This window comes from Pleurodeles waltl, chromosome 1_2 (assembly GCF_031143425.1).
Source record: "Pleurodeles waltl isolate 20211129_DDA chromosome 1_2, aPleWal1.hap1.20221129, whole genome shotgun sequence".
NCBI classification, from domain to species: domain Eukaryota; kingdom Metazoa; phylum Chordata; class Amphibia; order Caudata; family Salamandridae; genus Pleurodeles; species Pleurodeles waltl.
The window spans coordinates 735,648,556-735,668,987 of record NC_090437.1 but is presented as its reverse complement, the minus strand read 5'-3'; the positions used below and the strand labels follow the sequence as shown (position 1 = coordinate 735,668,987).

Genomic DNA, 20,432 nt, shown 5'->3' with positions numbered 1-20,432 from the left:
GATGGTTTTGAGAAGAGTTATGCGCTGTCTACTGACAGTGGGCTACTATCTGCACACTTCGGGATCCTGTCCCTTTTGCTGATAATTCTGAGTCTTTATTGTCCAGGTTGTTTCACAGTTTATTTCTGTCCACTCCTTTGGGGAAATCCTCTGTCTCTTCTTGGGATCTTTCCTTGGTTCTTCATGTCCTTCAGTCTCCGCCTTTTGAACCTTTGTCCTCCGTGGATCTAAAGTTTCTTTCTTTTAAATTTGCCTTTCTGGTGGTTGTTACTTCTGCCAGGCGGTTGGGTGAATTGACTGCTCTGTGGTGTTCTCCTCCGTTTTCACAGTTTGTGGAGGATGCAGTGGTTCTAAAACGTGATACGGGATTTCTTCCTAAAATTGCTTCTAAATTCCATTCTTTACAATAACTTATTTTGCCTTGTCTCTGTCCTTCTCCTTCTTGTCCTGAAGAACAAATGTTGCACACAATGAATGTTAAGCGTGTATTATGTGTGTATGTTGACAGGTCATCTGCATTTAGGACATCTGATAGTCTTTTTGTGACTTTTGCTCTTACAAGATTTGGGAAGACGGCCTCCAAATTGATTCTCAGTTGCTGGACAAAAGACATGATATCCTTAGCATATCATTGCGCTGATTTGCCTTGTCCTTAGAATCTCGTGGCACATTAGACTAGAGGCCTCTCTGCCTCTTGGGCTGATTTTACATGTGTTCCCTTGGATGAGATTTGCCGTTCCGGCACCCAGGCATCTGAGTCCACGTTTATCAGACATTATCACCTGATTTGTGCACAACCTAGTGATTCTAAATTTGGAGGAGGGGTTTACAGGCTGTGGACGGGTCTGCCACTGCCTGACCTGCTTTCTGTGTACTGTATCATTAAATCACTGAAGTCTGCATAGGTCTGGTTAGTGTGGACTTTTCAATTTTGTTTTGGCATTCACAAAGGCTGTCATATTGGGGTTGCTTTGGTATGCCTCATTTAATTTAAGACTGGGTTGAGAATGAGGGACATAAAGGTAATGCTCTCATTATTACCGGTATTCATCTTTACTCTTAGTCCCTCTCATTCTTGACCCAGTCATACTTTTCAGGCCCTTGCTGTGCTTGGTACATCACAACGTGCTAAACTAAGGCATGTTGTTACATGCCTTAGTTCACTGGTGCTCAAAGTATGACCTGGGAGCCCCATGCAGCCCTCCAGACCTATACATGCAGCCCCCTGGTCAGCAGCAGCACTGGGCTGCTGTTTACATGACTGGGCACTAACATTAAAAGAAAATTTGAAAAACTGGCAAGTATTTATGTAAAGGTTAATTGAAGTTAAGGAAAAGATTCAACTAGTGTGTCCTGCACTGCTTAACTTTAGAAACACCTTCATTTTTAAAGACATCTTTCAGCAGAAGTGAAAAAGTATTATCAAGTCTTGTCAGAATTCATATTGTGTATTTTAATAACATGCAGAACCAGTTGACCTTAGATACTTCAGAATACATTAGTGCATTGAGAAGTATTTTTGAAAAGTGATAGCTCTCAAACATGGATGTAGAAACATTTATTCTTTCCTCACACCCTGACAACAATAAAAGTAGTGAACTAATAGGTGAGTCAGTAGTTATATGAACTCTGTGGGTGGCCTGGGTTTTCATTATACATGAACAACATTACAGTTTATTAAATCAAACACAGAAGGTTTTGTACACGCACATTCCGAAGTATTTACAAGTAAGTAATCAGGGCACTAACCCACTACAAAATGATGATATTTACAAAACTACTCCTGTGCAAGATTTTCGATCCTGCTGCTCTTTTCTTCTTCGACAAATGCTATAGGCAATGTTTTATATCCCAATAGGGTTTTTTGCTTGTTAGAGGAACATTTACTTGGGAAGCATTGTTTGGGGAACTTATTAAAGCTGTCTAGAAAGTAAGCATTCAAAACGAATAATTGGCTAAATAAATGAGTTTTATCAACCCTGTTTTTATTTTTTAATCATGTTCATCCTCACTTATTTGTAAAAATGCAACACACTAAAAAACTCTTTCTCTTAAAAGCCAACGTGATCATGTGATGTGAGCTTGATCCCTGTTTCATTACCACGTTACAGTTGTATCACATAGACCAATGATGTCGTCAAATAACTGTCCACTCTTTATTTTCTGATGTTTTAGCACCTTTTGCTGTCTTAATGTTGGTGCCACAAAGTGCTACGTTATGACTGAGATTGATACTTATCTGTGTATTTCTATTTTGTTGTGGTTTGATTTTCAACTTGTTGTTGACTTTCTGATTGATTATGGTATAGTACGAATGTTTAAGCATTTCACATTCGATAGTTTACATTGGAAGGTTCTCACTCACTCACTAGACTTTTAAGTTTGGTTTGTGCTATTCTGCATATACATATGGTGTGTGCTGTCCGCCGAAGAACAGAACTCCTGGATTTAGGCCGTACCACAATGTGGCAATATTTTACTAGAAATGCGACTGTTTGCAAGAAGTGAGAGACGAGTGTGTAGAAGTACAATTTATAAGCGCACAGTCATGTAAAGAAGAAGCTACGATATTGCTTTATAAGTGAAATAGGAAGATTTTTTATTGGAGGATCCAGGACAGCCAACTGCTTCCTCTCAGGTCCACAGTCAGTCCTCAACTGTCATTCAAGACCCACTCTAGAACCTGGAAGAGAGATGTCACAAAGTACACAGGGTTCTCAAAGATAAACAAGGCAAGATACAGGATAACAATATAATAAACATACATAATAATAAACATACATAAAGGAATGGTATATATTTTACAACAAAACAAAATACATGTTTACATATTACAGAGTGCTATTTTGCTTTAAATTGAAAACTGAATATGTTTTCCCCATGGTAATTTCAAATACACCCTTGAGCATATCTGTGTTTTTCTCCCCTAATCAGTGTCCTTTTGATTGAGGAGATCCAAATGTTTCTTTTATCGTGGTTTACTGCTTGAACTGTGAAAAAACACTAAATGAAATACCACATGCAATATTGACAACTTAAATAGAAGATGCATTTCAGTGCTAACATGAACCACTGGAAGTTTTCCCAATTCTGTGAGTAAATACTGCTGATATTGATTAACCCTTTCACTGCTGGGGTACTTGCATACATCTTTGCCCGATTTGTTTCAATCAGCTTTTTTTTGGTTTAACCACAAGTACATCTGATCTCTTGGTGCACCCATACAAATAAAATGGTGTTCTCCCAGCATATACAGGGCTTCTATTGATGAAAAATCTGCATCGGTTTCCCACTGGAGACATAAAGAAAAATGTGCAGCTATTTTCACTTTTTTTCACACATTTGCTCAATAGTTAGTTGCACTTCTCGAAAGGGACACGTATATATCCTGGGATGCTAACCAAGGAAATGTTGCTCTGAATTTCTAGGGTCTGCCAATACCAAAAATGTACAGGTTTTCCCAATCAATTTTATAATATTAGTGCAGATCAATAAATTGTGGCAGAATAACTGTTTTGGTACACTGTTCATTTGTTGACTTGCTAAACTCATGTCTATATGAAAAGTAGAAACTCTATACATTGTGTCAATCTTCCTAAGGAATCAATCAGTTTAAGCCAGACTTCCTTGCCATGGCTGACTTTTAGAACACACTTAACGTGATATTTGTGAGATTTTGAGCAATTTGTTTTCAAAACCTATAATTTAATTCAGCCTTTCTCTGCCAAGGCTTAATCTCATTTGTGTTCTTATCGGTCCTCTGAGCATGAGAGTACCATACATATGTGGATTTTCTTTCACTTTGCGGTGTCAACAAGTGATAAACTGAGTGTGGTGCATTTGGGAAATACAACACTGAGGCACTCATTACAACTTTGGCGGTCTGTACGGAAGACGGCTGTGGTGGCAGACAGAAGATTTCACAAAAACAGCCAAACATCTGACACCACTAGGCCGGCCGAGGGTCGAAGATAGGCAGTCCCACCACCAGCACCACCACACCGACAACATACCGCCCTCCATATAATAACCCACAAATGAGCACAGTGGTCCTTCCACGATGGTAAACCATTGGCGGTGTGACCCGCTGCGCTAAAAAACACCTACAAAAGAACCCCACACCTGAGACACATACACACATCAGACACACCATTATAAAACACACACCCACACATCACACAATCCATAGCAAAAGGAATGATTCACACAGATCTGGAGATACTGCTATACCTATTATATAGCACATATACACCATTGGCACACTCACACGTCACACACTGCCTAACTGCACACAAACACCACAACCCACCGCCACCACCCCACACGCTCCATCAAGCACCAAACACACCACCCTTCTGCGCAACACCCCCCCATCATCCATTTCACTACCACCATGTTCCCTCAAAAGCACCCACAATTCACAGATGAAGAGTTGAGGGTCATGGTCGATGAAATCGTCAGGGAAGAACCACAACTGTTTGGAGCACATGTCCAGCAAACACCCATAGCCAGGAAAATGGAGTTATGGCGTAGGATCGTTGACAGAGTTAACGCAGTGGGCAACCATCCATGCACAAGGGAGGTTATCAGGAAGAGATGGAACGACCTATGGGGAAGGTGTGTTCCATGGCATCATGACACCACATTGCCATCAACAACACTGTTGTGAGTTCACATCATGGGAGGAGAAGGCCTTGGACATCCTGCATCCTGAGGGCCTGACTGGAATAATCGGAGGACTGGATTCCAGTAAGTCACTAATACTCCCCTGCCACTAACGACTCCTGTACAGCATGCGTCCCCACCACCCTATCACTCCAAAATTCAACCCACCTCACACTTCCTCCCCCAGCCAATCACCCAATACCCCTCCCCTGCATGCCACCCCACCCCACTGCCACCATCCCCACACAGCCCACCCCTATTGCATGGATAGCATTCACAATGGTAAACACTACAACTCCCACAATGCATGACTCCCCACACATGAAAACCTGCCAGTGGAACACCTGCACCTAAAACCATTGCACCAGCTACAATAACTGGATGCTTTGACTACATGGCAATGACACGTATGCTATCAACAATCCATAACCCTCCATGGAACATGGAACCAATTCCACAATCCATCACCCACTAACAATGTCTGCAGTGCCGCATCTGTCATTTCCATCATGGGGAAGCAAGTCAAGCCACTGTATGCATCAGACAATGATACGAACAAGTACACCTCCACAATGTAACTCTCCGCCTCTCCATCCACAGGTACCCCTGCCACTGCCAACCTGCAGAGAATGCCAGAGACAGACAGCCCTCCCAGGATGAAGGCCCCAGTGAGGACTACAGCTCTGGATGTTTGGACATTGATAACTTACCTGGCCCATTTGGGACATCTGTTCAGTCTACCACCACCAGCCTCACCCTGCCCACATCTGAGCCCCCCACCCCATGGTAACAACAAGACAGGCAACCCCTCGTCCCCAAACCTGTGTCCTAAGGAAAGGACTGATCAATCAGCAGTGTACCTCACAGTACAGGGACCTGAGTTTACCCCTCACACCAAAGATGATGAAGGTCCTGGTGTAGCTGGGAGTGGGCACAAGCACAGGCGACTAGGGCCAGTGGGAGGGCACCTGTGGGCCAAGGGATGGGTCCCCCAAGGGAAACGACTGACCAGGAGTCCATCTCCCAAGTCCTGGGAGCATGTCAGCAATTCCAAGACAAGTTGGGCCAGATACTCTCCACCTTGCAAGAAAACCAAAGGTTGCAGAGGAAATAACTCCAAGAGGCCATGCAGCTGTGGCAGGCTCACAATGCCACCATGGCCTCCATTGCAGGGGCACTAAAAGAATTCACATCTATCCTGTATGCATCCTCCTCCCACCAGCAGGCCCCTTCCACAAGCCACATACCATCTGTGCCATCCACTTTCACCTCAATGTAATGGAGGCCCTGCCAGAGGACCTACAGGCCACTAGCACCCTTCCCTCTGTAGCTGAGGACCCCCCGCAAATGAGGTCAGCCATCCAGACATCCTGCAGGAGCTGATGCCAAGACCAAGACCATTGTCAGGAAGTGAGACTTTCCTGAACATTCTCCCTTGTGTGCCACTGACACACACTGTTCACTGTCCACTGTCATTTCTACATTTTCCCATGACTCTTGGATACTGGACCTGTACTACCTACAGCTGGGGCAACTGCTCTGATTATTTCATCCACCATGACCCCACTCATCACCCATTGCACTTGTAAATCACAATAAACACCCTTGCACACAGCTACTTCTTATGTGTTTATATTGTAATGTCTATTGTACAGCCATTTCAGCTTACTTAAACCATTGACCAGCAAAAATCTGTAAGATGGACAGAAGGGGGAGGCATATGCAGTAACTTTGGCAGTAGAACAGACTCATCCTCAAATCCGGTGTCAAGGGAGCCACCAATCAAGGCAGGAACCAGAGTAGCACCACCCAAATTACCCGCAAATACTCCAAGAAAGGGACTACCATCACAATAAGAGTCCATGTTGCCCAGCCAACACACATGCAGCACACTGTCGTCCTCCCTAGTGTGAGTACCCAAGTGGCATGTGAACACAAAATACCATAGCAGATCCACATTTACAAGAGATCCATTCCCAATGGTCGATCCCTCACAGCACCCATCTAAAGACAAGCTCCACTGTCAAGATGAGTTAGCTGCCATATCCGTTCATTGTGTACAGTGAGGATAAGTTGCTTTACTGTTGACACAATTTTGGTTGCCAGTCGACACTGTATTACTGGGACCATACAACATGGCCAATCCCTTGCAGATGTGATGGCAGCCAACAGCACAGTAAATATAGCACTGACATATGAACAGTAACACCTCCCCTGATGGTCAAAATGTTATTGCCTCAAACACACACAGAGGGATAGCTTCACCTAACACCTCCACTGATGGCACACACCAGGATGAGCTATGTCACAAGGCAGACAGGAGTACAGTTCACATACAAGACACTTGACACATACCTGTAGATCATTGTAAGTATTGTTGGATTAACTCTGTTCTAGAGTCAGCTACAGCCTCATCACCTGCCTCCTCATCAGTGTCTATTTCACCGTCATCAGCCACAGGTCAAGCTGCCACCTCTTCAACATCCTGAAATAGTATGTGGCGTCTCAGAGCCGGACTGTGTAGCATGCAGCAGTCAACTATGATCTGGCAGACCTTCAGTGGTCTGAAGAGCAGGGCACCTCCTGAGGTGTGTAGACACTGAAATCGGGCCTTTAGCAGGCCAGTGGTCCTCTCAATGACACGCCTCGTCCTGCTGTGGGCCTCATTGAAACGGTTTTCACCATCTGTTGTTGGGCATCTTACTGGTTTCAGCAGCCACGGAAGGGTAGGGTAGCCAGAGTCACCTGTGTGCACACAGGTTAGACCTATCACAATACTGGTAGAGACACATGGTAGAATGTGATGAGAGGTGTCTTTACAGTTACACACTTACTATGGGATACATACCAACGAGCCAGGCGCTCTCTCTCTGTAGTTGTGCCATCATGTGTGGGACATTGCTGTTCCTCAGGATGTAGGAGTCATGCACAGATCCTGGAAACTTGCCCGTCCCTTGTGAGATGTATTGGTCAGTGAGACACACAGCCTGGACACTGATGGAGTAAAAGCTTTTTCTGTTCCTGTAAACTTGTTCATTGACCCTGGGAGGAACCAAAGCAATATGGGTGCCATCTATGGCCCCTATCACATGAGGGACATGTGTCATAGCATAGAAGTCAGATTTTACAGTGGCCAAATCTGCACATTGGGGGAACCTGATGTTGCTGTCCAGGTGTTTCAGTAAAGCATACAGTACATCGTCAACACTATACTGAACGTAGGCTGTGACATCCCTGCAGCCATGCCCACTGTCATCTGAAAAGAGCCTTCGGCAAGGGAGTGCAGCACAGATAAGACCTGTACTGTGGGGGGGGATGGTATAGGGATTACGGATGGCTGGCAATAGATCCAGTTCCAACTGGGTACACAGTTCCATTATGGTCTGATGGTTCAGACCATAGGTCTGAATGATGTGTCTCTCTTCTAGGGTAACATTGAATAACATTGCTGCCTATGGGAGACTGGGGCCAATGATGATCACCGCCAGCGGTAACGGTCATGTACGCGGCGGCCGTGACTGCCATTTTCTGTTACATAGCTCACTTGACTCCTGACACTTGTGCAAGCAATACCTCCACTGTGTGAGCTGCTGTGTTCTAACTCTGGGAGCCATTATGCCATGTCCTGCAGAAGATAGAAGATAGGGCATTGCCTTCACCCAGGAGGAACTGGAGAAGCTTGTGGACAGGGTGGGCACTTGAGGGCAGCACAGCAACCACAAAGGGGTAAGTACAGACTCACACCTCCCTAATGGTAGGCATTTATGGGGTTGGGTAGCCTACTAGTGGGTAGATGTTGTGTAGATCATTGGTAGTTCCACATGGCTATGGGTATGAGCCACCCTGGCAGGAATTATATCGGTAATATGTGCCAGTACCATGCAGACAGTGACTCATGAGGGTAGGAACTTGATTTTTGGATATTGTCTCCTGACATTTGTCATCTTTTGAGTGACCAGCTCCTTCCATCAGCATCAGTATACCTGAGGTGTCAGGGCATTGCCATCACTAATAGTCTGCCACTATGACAGAGGTAATTGGCGTGATCTCAATCAGCTGCCTCAGACTTTAGGTGTAGATGGCTGCAGGGGACAAAATGTTACTGGCCACATTGTTTATGGATTTGGTGGCATGCTACCTTGCCATGTAGGAATCGGTAGAGTAAGGAGTACAGGGTAGGTCTATGTAAATGACAATGGTGTGTGCCAAGTACTGTGCTACTGTGCATTGTATGACCCTTCATGTAGTCAAAAGTGCCAATGTTCCCACATTAGTTGTATTAGAGTGCATAGCTTCTATTTCTCCTCTGAGTTCCCAAAGTTGAGCATTTCAATCTAAAGGAATGCAATGACATGGAATACCAAAATAATTTTTTGTTTGTCAGTCTGTGTGAATGAGCTTCTATTTCTCCTCTGAGTTCCCAAAGTTGAGCATTTCAATCTAAAGGAATGCAATGACATGGAATACCAAAATAATTTTTTGTTTGTCAGTCTGTGTGAATGATGTGTAGGTATTGACCTATTGCATAATTTCTTTCTCTCCCACCCTCACTCCCTCTCCTCCTCTGTCTTTGTGTCCATCATCAGGTGAAGGAGAAGGGACATAAACGAGTGGGGAAGCAGCAGCCCATGGGACCCGGGAGGCTGATTCCAGCCTAGAAGAGGGGACCAGTGGGACAGAGGGCGAGGGGAGTGCCATGAGGGAGACAGGATCTACCACATCCTCTTTGGATTCCTCTTCTGATGGATACTCCCTGGCGGTGGCAGACCCATCTGGGACAAGCCCAGCACCACCCTTGTCCACCACCCCCCTACCAGTACCGGCCTCCCTGCAGCTCCCCACCCAGTTGCCTGTGCCCGCTGACCCAGGAGGGTGGGCGTCTCCTTTGCCTTAGGCAAGTCTTCCCCTGCCCCATTCAGACCTGCTGCCCCCAATGAGGAGCCTATTGACCTCCTGAGGTCCATCTCCGTGGGACAGTCAACCATTGTGAATGTCATCTAGGGTCTGGCATCATAGATGTAGCAGACCAATGCCTTCCTGGAAGGCATTCCTGGTGCCCTGACTGGCCTGCAGAATCCTTTCAGGCTGTGGCCTCTTCGTTGACGGCAACCAGTGTTCCTTCATCCTCCGTCCCCCTCCAGCTACCTGTGCCCAATCCCACACCTCTCTCCTCATACCCATCCAGAGCACACAGTCAGACCAGCATTCATCCACCTCAACAGGCACGGTTCGCAAAGACAAACACAGGCATCACAAGTCCCACCACCGCCATGAACACAGACAACAGACACATGCAGACAGAACAACATCCACTCCCTACACACACTCCCCCACCTCCTCCCTCACAGACACTACACCACTCACACCTGCTTTCACCACATCAACACTCCCAGATCCATCCACAAGTCCCCTCATGCCCATCATCCCCACAATAGCAGACCCCCATACATCCACACCATTCACCACATGTGCACTCACCACTACTACCAATACCCCCTTATGCAGCACCCCACAGACACTCACACATCCACCCTGTCATCTCCCTTCATCTCCTCCCCCTTCACTCCCAAGAAACCTTAACGTGCACACTCACCCACCCAACAGACACCCAGCACACACATGGCTTCCACCCACGCACCTGCACCCAAGGCACCTACCAAGACACACCACTCCCTCGCCCTCTACTCCCACCCGTTTTTTCCATGACTGCTGTTGTGTCCCTAAAAAAAGATTCCTGTATGAGTTTGCCCTGATCCCTCGCACTGACCCTGTCCCTGTTTCACCCAAGCACCCTCATGCCCTCCCCAATCCCCATCTTTCCACCTCCCATCTTCCCATGGACCCTCTGGTACTGACCATCCCCCTCCTCTTCCCCTCCCCAGCAAAGACTACCACCCCCCTAAAAGGCAAGGGCCCTCCTCCAAAGGGCCATACGAAGGGGAAAGCCACTCCCCTCCAAATCAAAATCTAACAACCCTCCTCCCAAAGGCAAACTAAAGGGCCCCCCTCCCAAAGCCAAACCAAAGGACCCTCTTCCCAAACCCCCACCTCGGCCCTCCTCCCATCGCCCCTGAGGTGCCTGCATGCCCCGTTGATGCCCCTGCCATGTGGAGGCAACTTGGGGCCAGAGACTCTACCCGTGTGCCTGGGGAAATGGACAGTTTTGAACTGGCCAGTAGCCCTATGTTGTATATAGTCAATTTTAATGACAGGACCTTCATTTTAATATAGCTGCACCAGTCACCCATTGGTGTTGAGGTTTACAACCTTGCCCTGGCTTTCCTTCCACATGTATGTGCGATTTGATGTGTCTTCTGTGTATGTGATGTGTTTGTGTAGCAGCATGAGTTTTGTGGGTGAGTTGTGCAATGGACTTGTTGTGAAATGTTATGTTGTTGTGTGACATTGTGTGGCAGTGGTATGTGTGTTGTGATGCATCTGTGATGTACTTTGTGCATTGAGTGAATGTGGCATGTGATGTGGCATGTTTTTTGGCAGTGTTATTGTTTGTATTGGTTTTGCACTGTTGTTACGTGTTGCTAGCAGTATGTGTTTTCCTGTGGAGGTTTGCGTTGTGACTCTCTGCCAATGCGTTTGTGTGGTTACGATGGTGTTGTGGTTGTATGACTCAGTGGTGTTGTGTGTGGATGTGTCTGACAGTGGTGGTGGTGTGTGTGTGTGCAGTGTGGTGTGTCTATGACATGTATATGTTGGATGTGGTGTGTGTTGTTTGTGTGTGAATGTGTATGTAGATGTGTTTGTGTGTTGGTACAGGTGTATGTTTGCATGTGTGTGTGGCTGTGGCTACCCCTACCCCTACCCCTACCCCTGTGGCTGTGGCTAGCCGTGCCGGGGTTATGTGATGTGTGTGGATGTGTCCTAATGGCCTTCCTTTCAGTGTGAGCTAGCTGTGTTTTCTTCGTCATCATTACTGGTTCTGTCATTGTTTGGCCAGCAGGAGCAGAGGGTAGACTACCAGTTCAGGTTCCATGGTGGCTGTTGACGTGTCTGTGTTCCTGAAGGTGAGTGTTTCCTTTAATGTTGCTCGTATCTGCCAGGCTTTTTGTGGTGGTGAGAAAGCCCCAGATATTGTGGTGGTGTGCTGGGTCGTAATATGTAATCAGGAACATGGTCTCTGCCAGCCTGGAGATGCCTACCGCTGGCAATGGCGGTCCATCCGCACTGGTGGTACTGGCAGTGTTTTGGCTGTGTTCTATGGGGAACACTGTCATGGTTATAATATGGTGGTCTTCTCCGCCGACCTAGCGGCGGTTCGACCACCATCTCCATCGTGGAGGTCCTCGGACCTCCAAAGTCGTAATCAAGGCCAGAATGTACCTTGGAAATTTGAAAAGTAATTGAAAGCCCAAAGCTGCTTTAGGATACCTGCCTTTTGGTCACAGGTATCAACCCAGGTTTGTATGAAAACATACAACAAACACATATTTTTAACATTTATACATACTGCAGTTTCTGTAGTTCGATACCAGTCCTCCCTCACCCTGATTAGTTGGCAAGTAGAGCACACTGAATATGATGTTTGATAGATATTTTAGCATTTGTTTTTTCAAAACATGATATTTTCAATCAGTCTCCTTTGCACATGAACATAACCATGCCAAGGCTTGACACCAGTGTGTGTTTGTCTCTTTGCTGGGGCACCCAGCTCCTTCCTCTCACTTCGTATTGAAAAGAAGGAGCTGTATATCTGTGCCCCAACCTGGAGCTAGACATTGTTTTAATACTTTTCTTGGGCAGAGCTGTGTGTGCCTCTGTCCCAGCAAAGGGGCAGACACGTGGTGTGGTTTTTCTTTGGTCTTACAAAAAAATCAAGCAAGTGTTTAGCTCCTTTCCACTGCAAACCAGTGATAAAGTGCTTGAGCTTTCACCTTTGAACATGGTAGAATTGGCTTACACCCAACTGGAATATTTAATTTACTTGAAATCCCCTAGTAAAGGGGTACTATATATGCCATGGGCCTGTAAATTGAATGCTACTAGTGGGTCTGTGCACTGATTATGTCATCCACTTAAGTAGCCCTTTAATCGTAGCTCAGGCCTGCCACTGCAGTCTGTGTGTGCAGTTTCTAAACTGCAATTTTGACCTGGTAAAATAACCCTTTTGCCCAGACCAAACCTTTCTTTTTAGTACCTATAAGTCAGCCCAAAGGTAGGCCCCGAATAGCCCAGAGGGCAGGGTGCAGTGTATTTGAAATGTTGCACATATACTTTACGTTTTACATGTTGTTGTGGTTAAAAACTTCCAAATTCATTTTTCATTACTGTGAGCCCTACCTCTTCCATAGCATAACATTGGGTTACCTTATTACATTGGATAAGTGCTAACTTTTAATTGGGAGCAGGAAGACAGGTCGAGTTAGATGTCTAAAAGCCCACCTTCATGAAAAGTTGGATTTTTTAATCACATTTCTGAAAATGCCACTTTTAGAAAGTTTACAAAACAGTGATGGGTGGAATGCTTGAATTAATTTCAGATATGGTAATCACTCATGCCGCATCCCAATCCATAATCCATCCTTATTCTGCACAGCTTGGCACCTCAGTTTGGACCCAGCCAAATGCAAATCAGCCTTGACCCTGCTCCAGTTGGACAAGTCTAGCCCAAACTGCCAACAATGGATTGGAATGCAGCCCGAATGATTTCCAGAGGCTGAGATTAATTCGAGCATTCCATGTATCATTTGTTTGTATACTTTTAGAAGGCTGGCATTTTCTTGTCTTAACCATTTAGTGCCTGCAGCACGATCCCGGGTCACAGGACTAGGTGTAGCTGGCAGTTGTTCTTTATAGATTGCTCTCAGAGAGTGAGACAAAAGGAAGGCAGGCGCTGGCAGGATGAGCCACTCAGTTAACAAGGGGCAGAGCTGTCACCTACCACAGATGCACATCACAAATGTTCATCCTGAGCACTTTTACAGAAGGTGCGTTACTAGTCTTTTATGACCCCAGACAAGCTGGGGCCAGGACAAGGAGGCAAAGTATGCTAGAAACTTCCTCCACTTCAAAGTGGGCACCTGGTATAAATATTGGACCTCAGGTCCCAACTCTTCTGTGCGCTTCTGAACAGGTGGACTCTGTAATGAAGGACTGCTTTGCTGCTGAAATGAATGCCATTCTGATGGACCTATGCCCTTAAGGACTGCTGCCACCACTGTGCTGACTTGCTGCCCTGCTGGCCCCTTCCCTGGGTAGGAAGGACTGGACCTGCCTGTCTAAACCCAGGAAACTAGAGGACTAGTTGGCTGGCCTCCTGAACAGAAATGTCAGGGACAGAACAGACTTCCAACAAAATCTTGAACCCAGCAGCTGAACTCGACCATCTGTGAGTCCTGCCCTCCCAAGTGGTGCCACGCAGTCTTGGCCCCTTGGAAGAGGGCCTGAAGGCAAATCTGTGGATTCAGCAGAACCAATGCATGTCCACCAAGGTGCAGGGCATCACTCGCAGAATCAGCTCATTGCCTCTGCCACTCGATGCAGTACCTTCAGAACTGACTCACTGCCTCAGCTGCATGGACTTCCCTAACACTAGGATTCTGCATTGACTACAGCAGCCCGTCAGAACTGTGGCTGAGAAACTCATCCCCACACAAGGACATTACTTACACCCAATGCAGCCCATCGGAACTGCCACTGCATGATGCATCTTTAAGCAGTGACATCTCCCAGTCCAATGCAGCCCATCAGAACTGTTGATGCACGAGGAATCTCCATGCAAGGACCTCGCTTTGTTTCTGCTGCACGATGAATCCTCGATGCAGGACTTAGAATTTCTTCCCAACGAGGATTAAGGTACTGTGTTCAGCCGACCTAAGTGAATCCCTGTAGCCAGCACATGTTCCAACACAGTTGGCTCATACTTGTGAATCTGTCCCAGTCCGGCTTGACCAGATAATCACAGTTGGTGCTTTGTGCTGTTTGGCACTATTTTCACTTAAACATTTAAAATTCCATATCTTTGGTTATACTGATTTGATTTTTGTCAATTCAGTCTTGTTTTAATTAGTCAAACCAACTCTATTATCTTAATTTGATGTGGGATTTTTCATATATTGTGTTTTCACTTAATTATTGTTTGACGAGCTTCATAAGTACTTCACACATTGCCTCTAAGTTAAGCCTGACTGTTCTGTGTCAAGCTGCCAGAGGGTTGAGCATAGGTTAATTTGATGTTTGATTGTGGCTTCACCCTGACATGGATTGCAGTTGCTGCTTGAGTAGGGATTCACCTTCCTCAACCAATAACCTAATTTCTTACAAACAGGTTTCAATGTTTGAATATCCATGTGTTACCATACATCATGCAGTGCTCAGCAGCAACGACAATCACCACACCAATCAGCTCTCCTCCATCATAATTTACAGTGCCATCTCTTCGGTAATTATGATGTGTTTTGGGAAGGAGTCAATTGAAAAAGAAGGCTAAGCCACCAGTTGCCCTAGTTTCTAGACATTGTCTCTCTCACCGTGGGTGTCGTCTTCTATGAATTTTGATGATCCAGTTAAGTCTGAGCCTGAGAAGTTCAGACTACTTCAGACACTCACATTAGCCTCTTAAAACACATTCTTCTGCATACCGTTTGCTTATGCAGCACCATTTTGTATGCTAATTGGGTTCTTCTTCACCCTTCTCCCTATTCATTGGTGGGTACTGCAGTTGGTACGTGCAGGAAAATGGGTAGGGTCACTGCTGACACATGTAGCTGTTTACATTTGTCTGGCTCCTCCTCAGGTTGTTGGCAAACAGAGGCATTTTTCATACATTAAACAGTCATGGTTTTAGGACGATTTTTGCTTTGGTGTTGGAAGTAAATGGCTCCATCTGTATGTTGATCAATTATATTTTCAAAAAATTATTGGGACTGCTTCAAGAAGGTCCTGCTTACGCCAGCCACCTAGCCTAATCATTCAAATATGATGTTTTTTTCTACAGTGTTGAACACTTCCAACAGTCCCAGCAGAATTAATATTCTTTCATAGTCATTGTAAGTAGTTATTGTTTTATAATGCTCAATGACACTGTCTCTAATAAAACATCAGTAAATAAATCCTGCAAGTATCTCAACAAAGATGACGGTTAGAGGCCGCGATTGGGAGGTCCAGGTAATGGTTTTTGCAGAGAGAATAGGTCACGATATTGTCTTACCACCATGTGGTTGGTGGACAAGCCCACTGTCTTAGGCATAGGTTTACCAAGGTTTGCCCATGCTTAGGCGAGGCAGTTTTAGTCCAAACCTGCTGATTTTTCCATTCAAGGTTGAAAATATCCTGCTGTTGGGCTCTCCATAGTGCCAGGAACCAAACACACCAGTGTTCCTGAGAATACAGCATTTTCTATCCTGCGTGAACATTGCAACGGTGCTGGCCAGGGGGACCCCTGCACTGCCCATGCCAAGGTCAGTGCAGGCGCCCCCTGTACCTGTTCTCTGGCAGCCTTTTCGTGGCGGTGCTACCACCATGAAAAGACTGGCGAAGAATGAGGTCGTAATCCCCAGGACAGCGCTGCCACCAGACCGCTGGGATCTCTGATCCTGGCAGTGCTAGCGGTCCCACCGTGGCCCGACCGCCAGAGTTCAACTATGCCGGTTGGACCATTGCATTGCCGATGGTCCGACCGCCATCCTCATGCCCTGGCGGTCATGAGACCACCAGGTTTGTAATTACCCCCTTTGTTATATTTTCCTAAGGTGTCTGAGAGGAGGACTTGAGTACTACAAGGTGACTACCTTTCATCAGTGAAGTCTATCAGGTTGTGTTGAAAGTGACTGTGAAGCCATCTAGGGATGTGAATGAGCAAGACTGGTGTACTGACTGGTCGTTTACCTGACTCTCTTTTTGTTCCCTAAACGGCATTGAGAAGCTCTGATGGAAAGGGACTGTTACACTTATCTCTTATAGAATGAAGAAATTCAGATGTTGGAATGTCTCCAATTTTTGTTTTGTTTTAGCAGTCGTTTTCATTTGATTTTTCCTAGTCAAACCTACCCCTTTTCAGGAGCTAGGCATGAATACAGTGTAGTTCCAGTCAAGGGGTGCCTTGAAGATAGAAACTTTAGGCATAGAGTCAGTGAGAGAAGACTATTCCAAGTTCCTATTTGATCTCTACTGGAAACAAAGTCACTGTTGTTGAATTACTTGGTGACCCAAGGTAAGAAGTCATTAGCAGCAATTATTATTACCTTACTGGGGCATTATCTTATGCTGTGTACAGCCATCACTGTCAACCAGTGCTTAGCTCATTCATACCCATGTCACAGAGTGACTGGGGAAGCATTTGAGGAGCCCAGCACACCAAAAGCGCTGTAACCTCAGAGACAGTTGAAGCAACCTTTCACAACTACCTGTTTCTGCTCAGAGAATCAACTGGGAAAACTGTGCATAACTTTGTAAAAAGCAAATTTACAATTGTAGTTTCCATTTTATGAAAGGTGGATTGCCCCGTTTTTCATTCCAGAATGTTCCATGATTTTATTATATTTTGCTTGCGTGCCCAAAGGGAAGAGCTGACTGAGATTAGGCATACCTGCATATCAATGTGAGTGCTGATGGACCGGTTCCTGCAGATTTTATTCATTCTTGTTAATTTGTGTGGCATCAGCACTATCTGCATGTTTGTAAAATCTAAAAATACTTTCATGAAGAAAAATACCCTACCCGTCTGCTCCTTTCCTAATTGTTCACAAGGATGTGGCTGAAATGCCTCATCTCAATAGTGCAAATATTTCCGAGATATGAAAAAATATTATACATTGCTTTCAACCCCTGAAGCTGGGTGGAGTATTATACCAGCTGAGGGTTGGAGTAACTCCCTTTACAGGATTGAAGGGGAAAAGAGCAAGGGGAAAGGTTTTTTCCATGGGGAAAAACGATTTTCCCCCGAGAAGTAAACATAAAGGGGCATATTTATGGAGTGTGGCATTGCACCGAGTGCAGCACCACTTTCCCTGCGCCCCTTAGCACCCCCCCTACCACCACCATGTGTGCTCTGTATTTAAAATGTGGCGCACCATGGCACAGGGTAGGGGGCAATAACATCATTTCTTATGATACTATCAATGTACTCAGCAGGAGTAGTGCCAAAATATTGACGCTACTCCTGCAGAGTACAAAGGGCCCCATTCTAAAGAATGGAAACCCCCTTTAACGCCTGCTCTTGAGCAGGTGTTAAAAGTGCCATAAAAAATGGTGCAAGGAAATCTAATAGATTTCCTTACGTCATTTTTCCAGCTCCCCTAACGGGGTAGCGCCCCCTTTGCCTACATTATGCCTGGCGCAGGCATAATGTAGCGCAAAAGGTTACAAAGTGGTGCAATACATGCATTGTGCCACTCTGTAAATACGGCTCAGGGATTTTGGCCTCATTGGGCCACATTAAGGTAAAAAATAATGACGTTAATGTGGCGCAAGGTGGTGCTAGGGCATCATAAATATGCCTCAAAGTGTGTGTTTTCATAGGAGGCTCCATTCCTGCTGTGCAGAATTGTCTGCTAATGAGATCTCTACACTCTGCAATTAGGACATGTGGGAAAAGTCACATTATATACCCAGTGGTTCACTCGAAAACCAGAGCAAAATACAACATTTTGGGTGAAGATACTGGACATCAAAAAGTAGTAAATTTGCATACGCTTGTAGATCTAAATCTGGTGGTGCAGATCTACTTCTTTTGTGAATTGGACCCAGCATTTTTTCCCTCTTATCAGCGTAAAAACATATTTTCCTTTGTATGTAGGCAACAATTGCAGTATTTTCACAGGCAGAATTGCAATCTGTATATCTTGCCTTTGAATTAAAAAATGTGAGCAAAATGTAAGATTAAACTCTTTTGTTGTCTATAGCTTCCATAAGAAGAAATTAGCATGAATATTAGATATGAAACATGGACAGTCACTGCTGGTGAATCACAGCAGTGCAAAAAGAAAACTTGTTTTTCACTGTAGCGAAGTTGTGCGATAAAGCAGAGACATCTATGGTCTTCTCCAAAGTTGCCTGGGTTTCTAGTTACCAGATCAATGTGTTGGATAGGTGGATGCTAATTAGGTGCCTCCCATAGTTTAGAGTCATCCAACACCCAGTTTAATGGCAGATTATGGATCATTATTTCTCTTGCCTCCTCAATCTCCTCAGGTATCTGCAGAACAGGGAGAAGGTGGGGGACTGTAAATGTTCTCTGGCACTTCCAACCATATGATCCCCTGCCTCCCATATTTTATTGCAAACCTACAGCTGACAGTAGAGTTTGCTTGGAGTTGGCAGAGTCTGACTCAAAAACTGTTATGACAACAACTGCTGTCCACTGTCGCATTGGCTGGAAAATGACAGGAAGGCCTAGAGAAAATTGGGGTATGGCACAGGGTGGCACGTAGTGTATTTTCATATTTGTCAGAAGATGCTACAGAGAGAGGTTAGTGCATTATGGAAAAGTAATGGCCAGGCAAAAGTGGTGGAGGATGGTAGGATTATTTTTCTGCTACTTTAAGATGGCCAATTACATCATAGACCACTTAACTTTCAATCTGATTGTCTATGATATGACGTAGAACTGGTAGGTGGGTAACAATTCTGTTATTGATATCCACATACACATGTGTTCCACTTTAATTTGGAATGGCTCATGCAAATTGTTTTTGACATTAGTCACAAGGAAACATTAATTCCAAGGAAATTTGCATACATTTAACAAATTGTCGAAGTGCAGTAGCCATATGTTACATTGAGCCAGATGACAATTTCCACACAAAAAAAAAAAAATCTTAAAAACACATTTTGTTATGAAAGCTGTACAAAAAGTGGGAACAAAATCCAAAGAGTGAGAATCAATGTTTAGGTGTGATAGGCTTCCAAGATCCTGATGTGAGTAAATCGACATAGTTGAGCTCTATTTTCGTATTGAGGTTTGCAGTTCACTTTAGTTTAATTATTTCAGACATATTATTCATCACTGGATTACTTTGTCCAAACACAGGTAGGAGAGTTTATCCTGCTTACAGTGGAGAGACGAAGATATGAGCTTAAGCCAAATTAGAATTGAAACATTGCATTAGGGAATGCAATCTGCAGGTATCTGTCTTCTCATAATCTCTGTCTTAGATAAGGGGTCCAACCAAAATATTTTGTTACTGTCCTGCTGTACATTCCCAAGTTGAGATTTTTATCAAGGGATGTTGGCAGTGTTTTATTTTTCTCTCTCTAACTAAAACTCTTTCTTTTTCAGCACCACACAGAACCTGCAAGCCCTTCTGAGCTACCCCCCTCAGCGTGGCCAATAGATCGGTTGAATGAGGCCGTTGCTGGTTTTGGTACTGTCGAGGAGCTTATAAGGTATCTTGAACCTGACAGGTGGCAGCTGGACATTGAAGAATTGTATAGACCAGCATGGCAGCCAGTCGGAAAGGCCTTTATCCAAGGGAGAAAGTCCAGAGGTACTCTACGTCTGTGAACTATGATCATGTGTGTTAAAAAATCTATGATTTTACAAAAGGAAGTACATGTTAGTTGCATTCACTTTTGAATCTTCTAATATTGTAAACAAAAGAGAGTGCCAATTTTGTTTTCACATTACTTTTTTATTTAAAATTTCATTTTGACACCGTGCAACTGCTTCAAGATATCCTGTCTGATTGGTATTTGCTTACAGGCTTTAAAGTTTTTTCTTTGCCAAGGTCTTCTCTAATTTCCAATGAACCACGATAGCCATTTGTCGAAGAATTGTTCAATGTGCTTAGCAATGATCTATTTATTTATAAATT

At 44.8% G+C, this 20,432-nt stretch overlaps 1 protein-coding gene across 2 annotated transcripts in view; it reads left to right on the top strand.

Annotated features, from left to right (window-relative positions):
* PDGFC (platelet derived growth factor C) overlaps positions 1-20,432 on the top strand; it is a 752,668-nt gene that overhangs the window by 675,685 nt on the left and 56,551 nt on the right. For both annotated transcript variants that reach the window (XM_069243160.1, XM_069243169.1), the window contains exon 4: positions 19,898-20,105. In XM_069243160.1, coding sequence (XP_069099261.1) covers positions 19,898-20,105 — 208 coding nt within the window. The remainder of the gene's footprint in view (positions 1-19,897; positions 20,106-20,432) is intronic.